The sequence below is a fragment of the Seriola aureovittata genome, chromosome 18 (assembly GCF_021018895.1).
Source record: "Seriola aureovittata isolate HTS-2021-v1 ecotype China chromosome 18, ASM2101889v1, whole genome shotgun sequence".
NCBI classification, from domain to species: domain Eukaryota; kingdom Metazoa; phylum Chordata; class Actinopteri; order Carangiformes; family Carangidae; genus Seriola; species Seriola aureovittata.
This window is the reverse complement of record NC_079381.1, coordinates 10,480,797-10,500,926: the sequence shown is the minus strand read 5'-3', so window position 1 is coordinate 10,500,926 and position 20,130 is coordinate 10,480,797. Positions and strand designations below refer to the sequence as shown.

Here is a 20,130-nt window from a genome sequence, read left to right as displayed (position 1 = left end):
TGTGGTAGTTCTGAGATAATCCAACATTTTCTCTAAAAAAACAGGAAATGCAATTTTAAAATGAATGCACCTCTTTGGTGCAGGGGATCATATTGGTCAGGTCCAGATCTATTTAATTTTCTTTTTTACTTTTTTTTTTTAACTACCAAAGACTTAACTACCTGAGTGAGGCAGTACAAGCAGCGTCTAAATAAACAGTCCCAGAGGAAGAAAAGAGGGGGAAGCAACAAACTGAAACAAAATGCAAAAGTAACTAAGCAGCTGCCACTCGCTCACAACGTGACTGTGTGACTGATTCTCTAATATTTGTCATCGAAAGAAAATGTCACGGGGAATAATTGGAGTTGACACGTCAAGCCTTTAGACAAAGCTGGACTTCTTGTGGGTAGCTGAGGTAACGTGTTATGCCCTATTTTGTACTGCATAGGATTATGGTGTAGTTAGCGGGTTACATAGACTCTATTAGCTCGATTGTGCTCTTGGCTCTAGTGACTCTTTGGCAGCTAAACGTAGCAACAACACCCAGGAGCTCTTGGCTACCCGGGCTATGTTTATGATTTACAAGTGGTAATGTCCTGCTTCAGCTCGGGTTTAGTTGAACAGCCGTCTTTTATCGGTGTTTAATAACCCTAGCTACTGTCCACCGGCGGAGGGGGCTGCCCAAAGCGAAACCATACAACGTTGGCCATCAACGTCAGCAGTATTCATAAATGAATTACGGCGTATTATTACCGAGTCAAGGCTAACGCTAAACTTGGCTAGCAGTGTGGTGAGCACTAACTTAACTGTAAGCTTATACAGACTGATAATATCAGGATAGTTAACATCAACGGCTTTGTAGACGTTTTGGGATCTTGGCTGAGAAGTATTCTTGGAAATTTGACTGTCCAGCCGTGTTGGCTAGTTTGGTAGATGTGCTAACGATAAGACTTAGAGACTCACTAATGTTTAGCTAGTTAATGTAAAACAGGTCTTTGTAGCGTAATATTGAAAATTCAACTTATTTTTATGTCTCTGCTGAAACATTTTAATTAAAGTGACTAAATGACAAAAATGTACTTGACACTCACTGAGGACATGAACCGACATAACTTTAGGCATCATTGTTTTGGTACATTAACCAAAGCAAGCTTTTGTTTGTGGCTGTGTTCAGTGAAAAATCTAGATGTATTATTTGGTGTATTAACCGGTAGATTAGATTATTTAGATTTTAGTTAAAGGTAGTAAGTTTTTTTCTTAATGCCATTTTAAGGTAACAACATTTAGACAATAATAATGAAAATGCAGTATTTTCCTAATGTAGAAAGCAATGTATTCTCTCTTTCTATAGAGAAATGAAGGATTGGAAACAGAACTGTTTCCAGTTATGTACTAACCTCTTTTTTGTCTCTTTGTTTCCTAGTGTTGTAGACTATGAGTGTGGGTGATGGAGGACAGCCAATGTGAGGACTTGGACTACCTGATCCAAGATGAGGACACCCTCATTGAAGGTGTCAGCAACCAGGTCTTATTTGTTGTAGTGCTCAGTATCACCTTCCTTGCAGGCCTCCTCACTCTGCTGTGCAGGTAAGAAGCAAGTTCAGTTTATGTGTTTTTGAGGCAAAGTTGCCTTAAATAGTGGAGAAACTCAGTTTTAAAAGCAGTAATCTTTTTTGGTTGCCTAATCTGTCACAATTAGTATATTCTACTTAACATCAAAACTTTACTGCTGGCTCAGTCTCATATAGATGAATTTGTCTCTTGGCTGTTGGCCAACCCAAACATTTATCTAGCTCTGGTCATTTGATTTCTTCTGTAATTTAAATGTAAGTAATCCGTAAATACAACCTTACACCATACGAGCAACTTAGTCTCACATCTCTCCAGTAGTCAGTAGCAGCCAAACTGACACATTAAAACCTGCTCCTCATAGTCAAATAATAACACAGTTATTAAAACTTTGCTTGGTGTTTTGCATTAGATGTCCAAAGCTTTTGTTTGATGACACAATTAGATGTAAAATCATCCTGTTATTTTGCATAGCCAAAAACACAGGACTGAGGGTTTAGTGCTGTTACATGTTTACACTTTCAGCTCAAACATATTGATGATGTATCAAATATCTGCCATTTGTCTTTTGCAGAGAAGAGGAGCAAAACATTCATCCTGAGAATCAGGAGCATGTTCGAGCCGTCCGACAACAACTTCAAACAGAGCAGGTATGCAGGCAAATGAAACTTTAGCCTTTCGAGCCAAATATGGTTTACAAGAGAACCACACAAACAACAACAAAAGTACATAACATTTGTTTGAGTTGTTAGAATCATTTTTTGGAAGATGAATAAAATTACATTTAGTTACAGAATTGTTCTACAGTTATATATTTCACACCAACAAACAAAAACAACAAATTGAGTCAAGTTTCAGAATCATATTGTAACTCGGAAGCTGTCATCCATTTTATACACCAGCTGAACAAAATGTAATATTATATATGCATTTTGTGTGTTATAATAAGAGAGAAAGCTTTAAGATAATATTATTTTCTGTACCGTTGTATGAGAATGTATTTTGTTTTGGATTGTCTCTTAATTATTTAGGTTAAAAAGTAGCAGAAAGCTGGGAGAAGTAAGCAGAAAGGTGTACAATGCCAATCACCACGGGAAATTGCAAAAGGGAACCCAAAATTAATCATGAAATACTTTAATTCTACACATCTCAAAGAATATTTGACCCATTTAATATATTTTGCAGGTAGCAAATAAGGTAATACACTTTGTTATTTTGCAGGATTTGTGATAGGTTTATCTTTCAGTGAGAATGCAAATTTCAAACTTGTCTGTATATATGATTATTTACAGTTCAATTTTCATATGTTTTTTGAACTTTTATGAAATTGATTTCTTTCTGTCAGGATGAAAATCTGCAAGCGGAGGCCAGGCAGCAGTATTACACAGACATGTCTTGTCCCGTGTGTTTACAGCAGGCTGTTCTGCCAGTGGAAACCAATTGTGGACACCTTTTCTGTGGTAAGACAATTGTATGGATCTTAGTAATAATTACCAAGCAAAACCAGACCTTGGCGTTATGAGGATGAATTGTTGGTATAAGCTGATTTAGCTTCAAACAGAAATCAGAAAATAAAAACAGAATATAGAATTCAAAATATAAATTTATCAATTCATATATTAGTTGTTTTATTTGTACTCAGTGCTATCTTTTTCCTGCATAGGCTCCTGCATTATTGCCTACTGGAGGTATGGCACCTGGCTGGGTGCTATTAACTGCCCCATCTGCAGACAAATGGTAAGGCATGTAATGAATCTTGAATGTAAAATTGTTAACCTTACACCTTTTATTTTTGCATTAATTGCATTAGTTTTTGCATACTAGACTTTCGGTACATACTGACCCTTGCTTGCAAATTTATCGATATATATGTGAGATATTGTATATAAATTCTATCATCTATTAAGACTTGTACTTGTTTATCTCTGGGTATGAAATACCTTTCATTTTCAGTTTAATTATCTCCTGTTATTGTGGAAATCATAGTCATAGTCATCATAGAAAAATGAAATGAGTGAAATTTGTGTCAAGGAGAGTGATGGCAGTAGTCCTCACCCCCTCAGATAGCCCCATAGCCTATCCCACCTGCTTAGTCAAAACTTGATGTCTCTTTTCATCTCTGGGTACACAGTTTGACTGTTTCCTCATTGGAATGTGTCTGTTAATGCAGGTTTAACCCCTAGAGTTCCTCTTAGCATTAGTGTTGTCATGTATTGAGTTTTTTTTCCTTTTCCAGGTAACATTGCTCTTCCCACTATTTCATGAGCATGCCAATCCTCAGAGGGTCCAGGATGGTGAAGCAGAACCTCTGCTCATATTACGAGACATCAACGATTATAATCGCAGGTTCTCAGGCCAGCCAAGATCTGTGAGTATACTGTAGCTGTATACACATTTAGGCTTGTAGAAGTTACAGGTTAGCTTGGCATACTTAATGCAATATTCATACTTAAATTACTTGTACATATCCATGACTAGAAACACAATAATTCTTGAAATAGAAATAGGATGAAGATGCTACTAGAGACACTTCTGTTGTCCTGTCATAGATGTTCAGTTACTGTACTTTTTAGTATTAAAACATAGCGGGAATTTAAAAAAAAAAAAACTTTCCCACCAAACTGCATGTATTCTATAGCACTGCTGGTAAAAAAATGAGATACTGACTTGTGCAGTGCATTATAATTCAGGGGAGTATATTTAGGACAGACTTCTTCATAATATTTCCTCCTCTGTCTCCTCAGTTTATGGACAGGCTGCGAGATGTGCCCACCCTGCTTCGTCATGCCTTTAGGGAGATGTTCTCTGTGGGTGGCCTCTTCTGGATGTTCAGGATTCGAATTCTTCTCTGCCTAGTTGGCGCACTCACCTACCTGGCCTCGCCGCTCGACATCCTCCCTGAGGCGCTTTTCGGCCTCCTGGGATTCATGGATGATTTCTTTGTAATCCTGCTTCTCTTTGTGTACATCTCTATCATGTACAGAGAGGTGGTTACACAGAGACTGAACGGCTAGGTGATGACTTGTACAAGAGGCCTTAGCTTGCTCATGTCAGGCTCAGGAAGAAGGGAACTCAGCAGCTCAGGTGGACATGAAGACTGAATAAATGTTCAGAGGACAGTTCATCAATTATGCTGGTTCATTTTAAAGCCTGAGATGTTACTTCATCACTGGAGAGGAGCTATCTAGAGACTGAGCTCTGAATGTTTACTCTGTATATAGAAATCATCATTAGTGGTTCATAGGTTAAATGTGGTCAAAGCCAACAACAGTTAAACATAATGAGAGCTGTGGAAGGATGTGATGTAGAAATCTACTTTGAATCAGACACTGCAGTATGTCAGGGACAGCTCTAACTGAATGACTAGCAGTACTACCAGCCAATTCTTTGACAGCATTGCCAAAAGTAGTCCTTTTATTATCGGGCATACCATCATAATGGAGACATTGTTGTAATATAATATGATCTTGATTGTTCTGTCTTAATTATATGCATTTAAATTAGGCTGCCTGCTGCATCCAAGTTGTTGCCTGCCAGACAAAGGAGTGTTACAAGAGCAATCTCGCTGTGGCTAATACAGCCTGTTTGGTCAGTTACACTGTTGGTGCACTTTTTGAAGTAACAAGTGACTATGCATATTTAGAAAGACATGAAAAACAAAGCTTTTCATGCTTGTGTGAAAATCACTGAATCATTTTTACCTGCAGTTGACAGTTGATCAGATCTAATGAAATCTGCATGTATCCATGAGAACTGAAGAAGCCTAGGACAACCTTTCTGATGCATAATGACTTCTGAAATGACAGATTTTTATTAAAGAAATAAAAAGTAATCATTTGATCATAAAAAGAAGCCAAACTAAAGGTATCAAGGAGCAATTACAGATTCCATTGAATGTAAACTCACTCAATTTATGAATGTTGACTTACTATGTCAAAGTTTACCTTGCCACTCTAATGATAATTATGAGCCTCCAGCCCAGATCTAAGTCAGTGGTTGAACAACTCCAGGTAAACTGTAAAACTTTTTTGTCAATCAATTTGTGGAACGCCAGTGCTCTGCTTTTTTAATCTGTAAGTACATTTACAAAATGAATTGAGATTTTATTTTTAATCAAAAATGGAGTTAACATGTTGTGCAGTGTGTGATTCAGTTAATTTCTTGTAAATATTTTGCACAAGTTATATTCATTTGGCAAAGTAACATTGTCTTGAGGGCTACATGGGTATAAAATGAATGAGTAGACTCTCAGACTGTCGAAGTGATCACTTGAAGAGCTCCATTAGTAATTAATACTGGTGCGCATTAAAGATGCAGTTGTCATTCTCAAGCTTTTTGAATTGCGACCCTGTTAATGAACCAACTGCCATATCTTGTGTGGAGAGTTTTCTGGTTTATTTGACAATCAGAGAATAGGCCAATAATGAATGGTTATTTAATTTTAGAAATTATTTTTACACCCCTGTTCCTGTAAAACCTTTCTTGGCATCCTAGAGTTACTATGTCCATGAGGGGTCTTGACCCTAAAGCCTGAAATGGCTGTTTCAGAGTGGTAGCTGAAACTGTATCCAGGCCATTTGCTTTCTTGGGGCTCTATTTTCTGAGCCAGCATTGGCCTTCGTGTTCATGAATAGAGCTTGAGGTTCACGTGCTGGATAATGACTGTAAAACCCATTCAGTTTGTTTGACAGCTGTAGATTACTAGAAAAGAACATCAGTTCGCTCTTGGAATGTTATGGTGAGGTGTGGCACATGTCAAGCCATGTCATACCTTTTTGCAGTCACCTCCACTTTGTCTCCAGGGTGTCTGACAAACCTCCACCCTTTTGGTTTTTGGTAGGTAAACAAAGGGCAATGAAAGCAGCATGTGTTGTGAATGCTTCTGCTGTTCTACAGCTGAGAACCGGTTAGATGAGAGTCTTCGCCTGGTAGGAAAATACTCTAGCTGCTGGAAGAGTCAATGCTTTCTCAGGATTGAGAGTTGTCAACCAAAAAATGCCCTTAAGTGACTGAAGCTATGAAACAATCCTGTGATATTCTTCGATCGATTCAATAACGACTCATCAGTCAAGATCTCTGTCGAGACATTCAACATTTATTGGTGTGTGGTCTGCTCCTGTGATGCTTCAGACAAATCTGTGTAAGCATGATGTAGACTTGTCTGAGCACAACCCCTCTGTCTTTCTGAAGGAAGTGAGTCAGCTGTGCACTTTCCCAAACTTGGCTCTGACACTGTTCAATGAAGGGGGGTAGATGAGGCAGCTACTCATATTATGGACTGCTTCAGTTTTGTCTGCAAGTCATTGGGTGTGTTATTGAATTCATGTACTAACTTTTTCAATTACTTCTACATGTTGTGGGCATGACCATCATCTAAGCTGAGCACTCCTAGAATGAATGAAGTGCTATTTTGTTTGTCATAGCTTGGGAGCAAAATTGCTTCTTATAAATGGCAAATTAACATACCAGTGTTTATTATTATTAGTTTTTTTTTAAGAGTAGTGTCTATGCATGACCTTTGTCACCAGATGTACATGTCCACCAGATGTGACCATTTCAAACAAAATAATTTTTTCCCATAATTGTAGTTGGATACATTTTAGAGTCCTGAAATTAATTTTGTTAGAACAGATACTATTTGTTCCCACCCGTTGAGGCTGGACTTGCCTAAAGGGCAAACAGGGCAACTGTTACTTCCCCTGAGGGTCTGGGGCCAGGTCCCAGGTTAATCTGTGTGGCATTTACTTTGTAGTTATATGACAGAATACACATTGGAGATTTGTCTGGTAATATGCACCAGTTAAGCACAATAAAACTGAAATGGTAGGGGCTAACAGGTCATTTTGGCCCCAGGTCCCCCTAGTATCTTAATTTGTCACAGGGAGTGTTTTCTTTACCCTCCTTGCCCTTGAAAGTGCCATTTAAATGAGAAGCTTAATGTGTGTCTCACTTAAATGTTCTCCATGTCCCTCGTATCCTAGAGCAAATTTTCTCCCGATTGATCTTTTTGTCTGTAATAGTGGGAGTTTTCCTTTAAATAAACTGCAGACTCCGCCCACCCAGCCCTCCTCTGGCAGACGCCGAAGTAGCGGAGCAGCGAATCCGACTATTGGCCAACGGATAGTCAGAGACCTCGGGAGTGTATGAAGCCGACTATCAACTTCAGGCTCAGTTCGCCTCTCAAAGTCAGTCTACATTAGGTAACAATGAGTACATCGGAGTCCTTGGATCGAATGGAACTCTGTGAAAGCCTCTTGACATGGGTAGGTGATGAAATACGAAGTTTGGGGGCTTTTTTTCACTGACGGACCGCTATTCGGCGCCGGCGATGCTAGCTAGCACACAGGGCTAATACTAGCTTGATGAGCTAACGAAGCAGACTAGAGGAAAATGACACGGGCTCACGCTGGTTACGTATGCAGGCCAGCTGTTAGCTGCTTTAGCTGCTGATGTGTTGCCTGCTAGCCACCAGCAAACCACATACCAGAATACAGAATACCACAATTTTGGTTCTAGCTAGCTCTGTGCAACCGGGTATTTAGCTAGCTCAACTTTCTTAATGCTCTGTCGTATGTTGTAACGGGGATCAAACGGCAGAGACGTTGGCCTTGTTGTTGTTGGATTTAGTATACAGTATAACGTTACAGCGCTGTCTGCTTTGAGTCTGAATTCCTGTCATTGTTGTCCAGTGCATCATTATGTCCGCTTTCCCTTCCCCATTCCTTCTTGTGACAAAAACTGCCAAATGCAAGGTAGCTCACCGGGCGTGGATTTACAATGTTACACTAAATATTACTGGTCAAAGCTTGAAAACGATTTTAAGTATCAAGTGGAAAAAAGGCATCAGACTGTAGGATCACGTGCTACCTTTTGGTACATGTTTACATTGCTGAAATGCAGCTTTGTGCTAAGAGCTGAGGCGATATTGATCAAATAGATGTTTGGCATAGTATCTAGGTATCAGTAATGTGCTAATGTTTTCGTTATGACTGTCTTTGATGTAAAATTCAATCTAAAGCAGAGATGGTTTTTCAGAGAAGAAAAATTCGTTGCTGATGTGCATATGACAGCCAAGCAGCTAGACATTCACAGTTCATGTCATTCCTCTTCAACAGAATTGTGACTGAGATGACATGTGATGGAAACTGTGCATACATGTTTAAACTATACACTACTGGCGTAATGTAAGAAGTGTATAGTGCAAACATGCATGTGTTGTTGGTTATAGTGGAGTGCCATAGTACAGGCAAACTATCATGCTTCTACACAGTCATGTGCTTTCTTACATGTCTTTTAACTATGCTTGAAATCAATTTGGTGATTCCCTCTTGTGAAACAGAGAAGTAGGCCCTTCAGAACTAGTGTGCTGAACATGAGCAGAAATAAACACATGTGCTTCATTTACAGCTTGAATACAATAAAATAAGGTTTTTCCATAGTTACTCTTTGTTGGAAGTGAAAGCTTTGAAGGAAAAGATACATTCAAAAAGGTGGTTTCGGTACAAAGTGTATTATGCAACTTAAAAAATATAGTGGATGTGCAGTCACAGCTAATCTCCCTCCTGTATCTGTCAGTGCATCACTGTCACCTCCTCCTCTTGTTGTCATAGCTTGGTTTATGCATGACAACCCACAATGGCCTTTCTTCGTGTCCTAGTAATGTTGTGGCTGGCAAACATTTCTCACATACCTGTTAACTGAGAAGTTGCAGTGTGACTGATTATTACTATAAGGTATTAGGCTGTACCTTTTAAAAAATAGCCATGGAAATAACCAAGCAACTGTTTCTGCTTTAGGTCAGCACAAGAGAATGGCCACATAGTCTTGATTTAAATGATGCTGAGAAACAAGAAACTGGATGTGTTTGATTATTATAGGTTGTGTGTCAGAATGCTGAAGTAATAGCTGCTTAAAAATGTAAGCAGTTACTTTTGAACCCTGTCTTCATTATCTTACTGTTCTCAATAAAGATGAATAAATAAATAAAGGGAGACAGGATGTTTTGGGGGTTGCAGTCAAGGCAACTTATCTTTTTAGATTTAACCATTAAATCTGTCTGTCAGCCAAAAATCACTGTGTTGTACTGACAGGTATTTCTTTTATTTTGTCCATCTCATTTATATCAATGAGGGTAGGATAAATAACAGAAACATCTCTGTTTACTGCAGTGCAGTTCAAGATCACCACAAACTGCAGCCTCTAAAATGATCATACAGGTGAATCTACACCTCTCTAAAACAATAAAAAAAAAACTGAACATAACTCTCCTGAAGGTAGAACTGTATATATTAGACTGCATTAGTTTTAGCTTGGTGTATGTAATAAACTGACAACTAAATGTATAGTTGCTATATCAGCTCTGTTCTTTTCATCTGGTGGATCTTGCATGTTGAACAAACCCTACAGTCTATGGTACAAACCAGTGAGTCTAATAAGATAATGGGGAATAATGGGATGCAAGTGATACAGTTTTATCTCATGACACTACAGTCACTGGGAAATAATGATGAGTTTTTCCTTTTTACCCTTGGTGCATATAATAGTTTGTTTGTATGAGAAAATTCTTCATTTCTGTTGAGCTGAGCTATAGCCTTAGCTGGCCGATACATTCTTTCTGGTGTGGACATTTGGGTACCTGTGACGATCACTTCCCTTCTGAATCTAAGCGGTAGCTTCTGCAGCCCATTTTTTTCCGAGTCATTTGACATACAGTATGTTTTTTTTCCACAGCACTACTCTCTCCTTCCTAAACTGTTTCCACAAATCCGTAGGTGTGGATTTCCCTTTTTGACCTCAGTCTGCCCTATCTGTGAGACTTGTGTGTGTCCATACTTCAGCTGTGGCCTATTGCCGAGTTTAAGCAAGTATTTTTTTCAAGAATATGATTGTTGTTTTTTTTTTTTTTTATTGCATGAGTTTTGTGGCTTTTCAGAACTGAACGCATATTCATTTCTAATAGATTAGAAATGTAATTTATCATGGGAAAGGCAACTTTTGGTGAAGCGCTCTTTTATAAGCCCTTTAAGCAGATTGCTACGGATGATATGATCAAAGCATGCTGATTGTAATCTAGAACCACCGTGAAACATGAGCAAATCCTAAACTAAATTAGAGCCTCAGAATGCCTCAGGTCACATGATGCTTTTCTTCCACATTAATTGGTTTTCAGTCATTACGTTGCAACTCACACACATATTGACACATTAAAATGTTAAATATGCCTCCATTTCAAAATTTAAATGAAACAATAAATTAAAAGCAATAACAGCCCATATTACCAAAGCTGGAGTATAAGAAAGTCTCAAATTCTGAAGAAGTGATTGTGCAAATACCGTTTGGGAAATGTAGACAGAGTTTGCAGTATTATAGCATCCCAAGCATCAAAAGTGACAGTTAATGGTTCAGATGGATGTTGCTGTTGAAAAATGTAAGCCTAGTAGCTATGAGCACTGCAGCGGGCTAAATATAAAAGCAGTCTTGTGTAATAATGAAGGCAATACAGAAAATATTATTCCAATATATGTAGTAGTGGTTGTTGACCTCCTTTTATTCTGTGGTCAGTGCTTCAAGGTGATTAATATCATCATAATAAGCTGATTGGGAGGTGATCCTGTTGACGCAGGGGACGCATGGCTTAGGCCAGAGCTGTCTGAAGAGTTCTGATGTTACAAGTGAAATCAACAAAGTCCAGATAGCTCCTATTTATTGTTGTACTCATTCACTGACAACTGGTACCCTACAATATCCTAAACGCCATAAAGCCACTCACCTGCAGTGCTCCACTGTGGCTTTTCAAGAGACATCACATGAGCACATGTCCTTTTTAAAGGCTTTGTATCCAGTGGTATGTATGCTGCAGTTTTGTTGATGTAACACGCAGTCAAGCATGTGGAGCTCACGTGGCCATTAGAACGCATTGCTGCTCGGGAACAATAGTTTAGGATGTAAATAAAGCTACAGAGCCCTGGAAAAACTGAAAACTCACCCACAAAATGCAACAGATACAGTAAGCTTGGATGTGTTGAACCTTTAGTAGATGGTAGATTGAAGGTTAGCTGATCAAACACGTTCACTCATCAGCACTGGCCACGTGTTGATCAAGCTTCCAACCTGACATCAAGCATATTATATGTCAAGAGCCACTTATTCGTTTCATTTTCAAAAATGCTTTATAACAATCTCCAGCTGACAGCTGTTGACTGGCTGTCAGGTTTCTGTTAATGCTTTTGTTGGGTGTTTGTGTGTGTGTCAAAAGGAAATGATGCATGGTGGAGAGACATCAACAAGTTTAGAGCAAAAGATCTGCATGCAACCATTTCTACCACAATGTTTGTCTTGTTTCAATAATCTACAATTCTGTGCTCCAGAGTTCTGTTTACATGTTTAGAATTCAGTAATTTTTCACCTGTATGAAACAACAATTTGACACTACATTTTTGACACCAGTGGTTTAATTCCTACTCTATCCACACAGATACATATTAAAATACAATGCCATCTAACCAGTATTGTATGGAAGTTTAGAGGATAACGTATCATTACAGCAAAGGGTGTAATCTTGCTTAAGCTGTAGTATAGATCTGGGGTGCTTTTGTAGCAGAATGGGTTAAATTATGGAGTGAATACTGTGTTGGTAATTGAAGTGGTTACGTTTTTCTCAGTCTCTCACTGGTAATTGATGTTATGTAATGGGGGTATTGTTTTGGTTCTGTTGTGTGTTGGCTCTAGGCCAGTGGCTGGCTTTAGCTACTAGCTGCCTCGCTGACACAGGGTACCCCTAAGGGACTGACCCTAATTGGCCCCTTAAACGTTATTTGGTGGGCATTGCTCCACGTAAAAAGACAAGAGCCAAAATGTCTTGAAGCTTACATTTAAGAAGAGGTGATGCACCTAGTGTTCGACTGTGAATCTTAAGTAAAATATCAGTCTAAAAGCTTTTCTATTTAGATTATCTCAGTTTGTCTAGGAATGTTGATGTTGTTAGTGTCATGTTGCCCTTGTGCCATGTGAAGTTTGTCCTCTCCGGTTGAGTGTCAAAGGTCTTCTTGTTATGTTTACTGGTATCCCACTCTGTCTTTGCTAATAAATGATTGCAATTGCAATTGAATACTTCTCAATATCTCAGACCTAGAGAACGAAAAATTTAACAAATCAAGTACAGTGAATTCACTTCACCTTTTATAGTTTAAAGTCATTTAAAATAGACACTCGCATTAGTGCAAGTCAGTAATTGGAGATGGTGTTGTTATTGCATCATGTTTATTTTAAGAAAATTGCGTAAACAGTTCTACAGCCATAGCCATGGGTTTAGATGGCAACAAGTGAAATGGCATTTTCTTGCTAATCTAACACTTTAAGCTGCTTCTCATAGTAAAATCTTTCCAGTCATAAGACCTTCGAATGGGTTTTATATTGGAAATAATAACAAGTTGAACATATGTGACAATAAACTTACCTCAAGCTTGAGTCTGATTTAAAGTGCTCTGGTCAGTTCACTTCAACCCATTTACCCTGACAAAGGGCTTGAGAGCTGCATGTTGTATTTGAGCCACGTAATGAAAAGTGAGGCAGACAGAACGATGAAGAAGGTGCAGGCAGAATTTCAACCTCGTCATTTTCTTCCTGTCAGAACTTCAACATTCCTTCTCTCAATTTCCCCTCCTCTTTTGGCATGTTGGCTGTTGGTATATAGACAGAAGAATATTCACTTCTGTCTGAGTAACAGACTTTCAGCCCAGAGGGAAAGAAGCAGAGAAGAACATGAAGGGTAGAGAGAGAACAAAGACATATCAATTGAGCTAGTTCAATCGGAAGAAAAAAACTTTGAAATTAACGACAGAGGTGACATAAGAGAAACTGAGCAACGATGATAGACAAAGTTGAGAGGGAATTTGCAGCGACAGTAAGTCAGCTCCGCTTTGGTGCACACAGTAATATATTTGAGTCACTCAGGTACCCTTGAGGCATGTAACTCCCACCTCCTCTAATGGAGCTGCTAACGGGCCGGCAGGTAAGACTGTGGTTATAGTGGGCAGCTTCGAGGTGTTCCTGAAAACAGGGTGTCATAACTTTTCATGTAAAACGCTTGTTGAATATCTTGAGCAGGTTATATTGTGTGTCAACATAATAAACTACATAGTTGTATCCTTCACCCAGCACTCACAAAGTTTGTGTGTCTGTTTGTTGTTTAGATCCAGACATTCGGAGTGGAGGCTCCATGCAAGACAGTAGAAGACTTGACGAGTGGTGTCGTCATGGCGCAAGCTCTACAGAAAATGTAAGTTTTCATCCTTACAATATTTGTTATCAGTTGCATTTTTATAAAACAAATTCTTTCTATGTTATTTTACATTGTTTGTGGCATATTCTGAAATGTTTGACAGCTAATGTACTAAAAACATTCAGTAAGACACTCCACCCCTGCAGGCCCGGCCCTTTTCTCATACAACCTCCTAAACCTGCAGCTTCATAAAATGCCATATCTTGTTATAAACTTGCCACTTTGTCTGTGCTTTGTTTATTTACAAAATCACACTTAAGAAGAACTTCATGCTTTAAATCCCTGTCCTTTTGTCTGTCTGAATATTTTTTTTTTTAGAGATATAGGGTATTTCACTGACGCTTGGATTAGTAGAATCAAGCCAGAGGTTGGAGACAACTGGAGGTTAAAGGTAAGAATCAGACATGATTTGGATGGATTACGATGCTTGGTTTAGGTAGTTTTTTTTTCCAATTAGCTGAATGATGTAGCAAGTGTGAATGAACAATATCTTTGTCTAGAAATATTAATCATAAAGGTATGTTGGTAATGCATGTTCCTAAAGACTTAGGTGATCCCACTGCTTCTTTGTCACCTTTAAAAATATAGCATTATTTGATATTGGTTCAGCATAAATTAGCAGTCGGTGTTGTAACATTTTTTGTCAGCCTCAATTTGAATCAATGTCTACATGAGTACTCTCTTCTTTCAGGTCAGCAATCTAAAGAAAATTCTGAAAGGCATCCTAGATTATAACCAGGAGGTAAGAGCAATTAACTGTATTTGTTTCGAAATAAGAGGTTTGATCAGTACCAAGCATTCAGACGTAAAGCGCTATGTTGCTGGGCAGGAGAAGTTCAGATTGCCTACTGCCCACTTAATCCTTACAGGCCTCATAATCTAATTTTCATATCATGAAAGATTTAGATTATTTGAAATATATATATATATAGATAGATAACATCTGTTGCTCCTGTCTAGGTCTTAGGGCAGCACATTAATGACTTCACACTACCAGACGTTAACCTCATTGGAGAACACTCCGACGCAGCAGAACTTGGGAGAATGCTACAACTTTTACTGGGCTGCGCTGTCAACTGTGAACAGAAACAAGGTGCATATTCCATATTTTGTGTGCGTTTTCGCTGTCTGTGATATGGAAGTTTATATTGGAAAACAATGTTTTTATATCACATTACGTTAACAGCTGACGCAGAAGCTTGAATTTACCTCATAAATGTTTCTTTTTCTCTGTTTTCCAGAATACATCCAGACCATAATGATGATGGAGGAGTCAGTGCAGCATGTTGTCATGACAGCTATCCAAGAGGTAGATGATCATGCTATCTAGACCGATATGAAGTAGTATTTGCAGATGATAGTTGATTAATGAGAATAAAGTGGGATTGGTCAGACAGATTTTTAACATAAAACAAGCTTGCAGGTGGGATTGGGATGTCACGTCTGCAGGATCAGATGTTAATCCTGTGGGTCTGCAGGAAGGCATCTTCTTGTCATCATCATCTTCTTCCAACCTTTAACCTATTTTTGTGTGTTTCTGTAGCTGATGAGTAAAGAGACTCCGGTGACGGGAGGAAATGACTCGTATGTGGATCTAGACAGACAGGTATGGAGACTTTATTGAAGCTCACTGGGCTGGCTCTTAATGCAGGTCTGTTTTCTAACAGTGCTGTCAGTAGGATCTCATATTTTAGAAAGACAACACCTTCATTTGTAATTTCAAGTAGTGAAAATGGTTTTACATTTTCTTAATTCTGTCTAGAATTCAAAAATATTTAATTTTAAATGTAACTGCCCTGAATTAAATAGAATTGACTTTTAATGTACAATATTAAAATCTTTGAAATCACACATAGACACCCTCCAGCACCTTTTCCACTGAAACCTCAACACAAGTGCGTTTACTTTCTGAGCATTCACTATGAAACAGGACCCTCAACCCACGTCTTACCCTCTTCCTTTTTGGCCACAGAGCTGTAAAACAGCTGGATCTGTGGAAAAGCTTGCTTCAACAGAACCGCAATACTACTACGTCAACGTTACTGTGTACATAATGCTTCAAAAACACCTCAGACTATTTCTTGTATTTGTATATCCCCAGATCAAGCATGTCTGTGAGATGTAAGTGAGTGTTTCTGTAGTCTCATCCAAATGGAAATGAAATCTGCAGGGTTTTGACTTTGATTTTCTTTCTGTTGTCAGCTGAAAAAGACAGTCGAGGAGCTGAATGACGCTTTGGCTACCAAGGAAGAGATCGCCCAGAGGTGTCGTGAGCTTGACATGCAGGTTGGTTTATTGCTGTGGCAACTCCCCATGTCGTAAGCCCTTTGAATGCTGATTTTGTACAACATAGCTATGTGTGCTGTTAGTCACATTTCTGAATAACCTAACCTGAAACACTTACCCTGACTAGTGAGTCTGACAAGTTAGTTATTCACACACATTCACAGGGTGAGTGTGTGTGAATAACGAGACATTAAGATAAATGGTTATTATGACACACTGAAACGAACGTCTTGGTAATTCCATCTTAGTCATCAAAATATTAATCAAATATCAGTATTGTTAGAAGAATTCCATTATGTATATGTCTGCTGCAGTAGTCAGAGGTATAATTTCAACTGTTGAATATCAGTCATTAATCTTGAACATGATCATTTTCTCAAGACAGTGAAATTTGAGACTGTTAATCTTTATCTAAAAAGATCAAGGTGAGACATAGGGTAGATAAATGATCATTTTTCTTGTAGTTTGCAGCAATGTAGTTAATAGTTTATTAAGTTGAATATATTCATAGCAAAAAAAAAACCACTTGTATAAATACATAGTATTCACAGCCACCCAATTCCGTTATATTTTTACTTTCTTTCTGTGATGTTCATATCTTTTACTATCTGACTGATTTTGTCGTACTGTTTTTGGTTACACTTTAAAAGCAGCTCCCTTTTCTGCATAATTGCACCTTAATTAAATGGTATCAAAACAACTGATTAGCTGATTTATGTACTGTGGATACACCATTTACTTTTAAGATTTTTTTTATTTTGTTACCTTAACAATTATCAGTTGTGGCAAATAGAAGGAAGATCCATCCATCTTCATAGAAGATGATTATATTTGATATCATTATTTTGATTTTTTGATTTTTCTGCCAATGACACAGAAACAGCAGGAACATGGAGCTGTACTTTAAAGGGTTACCTACTCTCCTGTTGTATTAATTCAGTTTCCTCTTATTTCCTGACTATTTCAATACTGTGTGCCTTGCTTTAAAGGCCCTCCATGTCCAAGAGGAGCGTGATAGACTGAGGTTAGAGTTTAATGAGCTAGAAGAGAGGGTAAATCCAAACTTTCTTTTCTTTCTGTCTCTTCCCTCCATTCATGGCGTGTGGTGTGTCTAATAGTCCTTGATTTTTTTTTTCAGTCTGCTTGCACCAGCATCCCTTTTGGAATCCAGATCCCCCTTCTCCTAACAATGTGTGCATGTGTGTGTACATGTTTGTGCACAAGTGTTTGTGCACACGTGTACACCTGGTCCTCTTGGGGCACACCAGTCACAACTGCAGTTTTGTGTGGGTGTGTCACCCCTTCAATAATAACCTCCGACCCTTTTCACCTTGTTGTGTTTCATGCTTTCCCACAGCTAGTAGGCAGCAAGAGGAAAAGCTTGATTTTGGACCAAGAGGAAGGAGTCATTAAATGGCAGAACTGTTGAATATATGTCAAATATTTACACACTGTATATTATTTACATGTTATGGTATAATTTTGGCTTTTTTCTCTTGTGGAAGTACACATCAAGAACCTTTTTTATTTAAAAAAATATGATCACTAAGCAATCAGCAGCACCACTGCACATACTGTAACTCAATACCTATATAGGAATGATGGATGTTTTTAGGAAAACCTTTTCTGGTTTTGAGAGTGAATATTTGAGCCCCGCCTTATTTCCTGCTTTTTGAGCTGTCCTGATCACATCTTTGATGTGATATAAGCTTGTTGCAGTGAGAGAATTTTCACATTGGTGCAAGTTCTCTGAGATTGCTTCCACATAACAGTGTTACTGCCATTTAAATGGCATACATTTTACACACAGGAGTGTTAAACAAAATAAAAAGGCAGACATAGTTAATAATGTTGTGCTGGCTTGTGAATATATTTGAAAATCCTACGCAATGGATTCTACAGGTTTAAGAAGCAAAGTTCATTTTCTAAGTCTAGAGTCTACCAAAAATAATACACAAGCTGCACAATAATCAAAATTTCTCTTGAACATTGAACTTAACACAAGTCTATACAGTGGTGCACGACTAAAATTAAACCCAAAGTACTGCCAGACTGGTGCTGCGTGAGGCAGAAGGCATTAAATAAGATCCCTCTCTCTTACTCACTTACAGTTGCTATGTAATTTGTGGATATCACTTACACTAGTCTAGGCACATAAGAAGGTCAGGGCATTTATTTTAAAGTCCCAATATTTTGGAAAATGGTTATTGGCAAATCCAACAACAATCAGGGATTAGACATGGTGGTATGTGGTAGTGAAAACAACCAGCTTCTGCTTTGCTTTGTGTGGAGAGTTTGATTCCCTGTCTATCACATTGAGAAGACAACATCAAACCATATGTAGCCCTCTTTAATGTTGGAGCTTCTTGGTTTGTGTGTTTGTTGTGTCCTTGCTTTGTAACTGGAGTTGATGCTGCAGTGATTGTGAATAACTTGGACTGAATGCTGTAAAGAAACTGTTACATATAGATTTGAGTTGCTTGAGAGATATAAATTGAAAGTTTCAGTGCATTTCCCTCCCTAACTTGTTTCCCTTCTCTGCCTCTCTTCTCTCTCTCTCTTTTTAACATCCTTTCCATCTTCACCTCTCATGCTCCTATCATCCTATCCTCCATGCCACCCCTTTTTTTTTTGCCTTTTCCTCTATGTTGCACCTTTCTTATTATCCAAATCCCTGTCTTCTCCTTATTCATCTGATTCTGTTTATCTCACTACTGAACCATATCTTCCTGCCCTTTCTACTCTTGTGTATTTCCATTCTTTGCCTTCCTCTTCGCTACCCTTCCTCCCTCAGGTGGCAGCCTTGCAAGAGGAGAAGAGCAGTTTGCTAGCAGAAAACCAGGTCCTGATGGAGAGACTCAACCAGTCGGACTCCATAGAGGATATAAACAGCCCAGCTGGACGCAGACATCTCCAGCTGCAGACACAACTGGAGCAGCTACAGGAAGAAACTTTCAGGTGTGGAGTTACTAGATGGAAAGACATTTTGTGACAGAAAAAGTGAGAGCTGATTTTACTGATGCTGATGACTCATATGTTCAGATTTGAAAGATGATTATTGTCGCTAATTCATTTTAGGTTGGAGGCAGCAAAAGACGACTACCGGATCCGTTGTGAGGAGCTTGAAAAAGAACTTTTAGATGTAAAGTCACAGAATGAAGAGCTTGTGTCACTGGCTGATGAAGCCCAGTCCCTCAAGGATGAGATGGATGTCCTTAGGTAAGTTGGGATGTAAAATCTAAGTCCTCAACATAGTGTGATTACCTGAGTAAAGCACACTAAACTAAACACTAAACAAGAGAAGAGATTCTAATCATTGTTCACAAAACCCCCAGAGAATCACCTTGATTAAAAACATGAACATGACACTATTGTTAAAAAAGTCTTGCACCAAAGACCTAATGGATGTGAAAATGAGTTAAAAAAATAGAAGATGACAAAAGAAAAATAATGCATTGTTGAACCACTATCCTGTTATTTCAGATTTCCTTTGTCACAGGTGTGTCACTATATAAACAGAGCTTTAGAAAAGCTCTCTGATTCCTCCTCATTGCAAATATAACATCACAAAATTAAGCCATCTGTTGTTTTTCCCCTGGTAGGCACTCATCAGACAAAGTGTCAAAGCTGGAGGGCACAGTGGAACACTACAAAAAGAAACTTGAGGACATGGGACTTCTCAGAAGACAGGTACACAGTCTCACACAGACAACAGACAAAATTAAATATATATTTTTATTGTGAGGAGTTTTACTAAATTCTTCTCACGTTACAACACATCCATTGGTTTGTAAGAAGCATTTAGTTTTTACTCATCACAACATGTAAGACACAAGATGGACAGTGCAAACGAAGCTTATATTTCTGTCGCTATTTTTCAGAATAAGCTGATGGAGGAGAAGAACACAGTGTTAATGCAGACCAACGTCAGTTTGGAAGAAGATCTACGAAAGGCAAATGCTGCCAAGGGCCAGCTGGAGACGTACAAGAGACAGGTACCCAACCGACAGCCATGT

At 38.5% G+C, this 20,130-nt stretch overlaps 2 protein-coding genes across 6 annotated transcripts in view; both read left to right on the top strand.

Moving 5' to 3' along the window:
- Window positions 1–222: 222 nt before the first annotated feature.
- Window positions 223–5,380, top strand: rnf170 (ring finger protein 170). Of its 2 annotated transcripts, none has more exons than XM_056403627.1 (7): window positions 223–394; window positions 1,403–1,566; window positions 2,123–2,198; window positions 2,894–3,008; window positions 3,212–3,285; window positions 3,785–3,916; window positions 4,293–5,380. In XM_056403627.1, the coding sequence occupies exons 2-7, from the start codon at window positions 1,427–1,429 to the stop codon at window positions 4,560–4,562; spliced, it is 807 nt and encodes a 268-aa protein (XP_056259602.1). In that variant the 5' UTR covers window positions 223–394; window positions 1,403–1,426; the 3' UTR covers window positions 4,563–5,380. The 2 variants fall into 2 exon arrangements, with proteins under 2 accessions (XP_056259602.1, XP_056259601.1); XM_056403626.1 differs by lacking the exon at window positions 223–394 and adding an exon at window positions 492–769.
- Window positions 5,381–6,022: 642 nt separating this feature from the next.
- hook3 (hook microtubule-tethering protein 3) overlaps window positions 6,023–20,130 on the top strand; it is a 29,061-nt gene continuing 14,953 nt past the window's right edge. For 2 of the 4 annotated variants that reach the window (XM_056403621.1, XM_056403622.1), the window contains exons 1-13: window positions 6,023–7,811; window positions 13,740–13,825; window positions 14,147–14,219; window positions 14,520–14,570; window positions 14,789–14,921; window positions 15,070–15,137; window positions 15,372–15,434; window positions 16,031–16,114; window positions 17,104–17,166; window positions 18,909–19,072; window positions 19,193–19,333; window positions 19,717–19,804; window positions 19,996–20,109. In XM_056403621.1, the coding sequence (XP_056259596.1) occupies window positions 7,755–7,811; window positions 13,740–13,825; window positions 14,147–14,219; window positions 14,520–14,570; window positions 14,789–14,921; window positions 15,070–15,137; window positions 15,372–15,434; window positions 16,031–16,114; window positions 17,104–17,166; window positions 18,909–19,072; window positions 19,193–19,333; window positions 19,717–19,804; window positions 19,996–20,109 (1,185 nt within the window). In that variant the 5' untranslated portion in view covers window positions 6,023–7,754. The remainder of the gene's footprint in view (window positions 7,812–13,739; window positions 13,826–14,146; window positions 14,220–14,519; window positions 14,571–14,788; window positions 14,922–15,069; window positions 15,138–15,371; window positions 15,435–16,030; window positions 16,115–17,103; window positions 17,167–18,908; window positions 19,073–19,192; window positions 19,334–19,716; window positions 19,805–19,995; window positions 20,110–20,130) is intronic. The other 2 variants (XM_056403623.1, XM_056403624.1) reach the window with 1 other exon arrangement.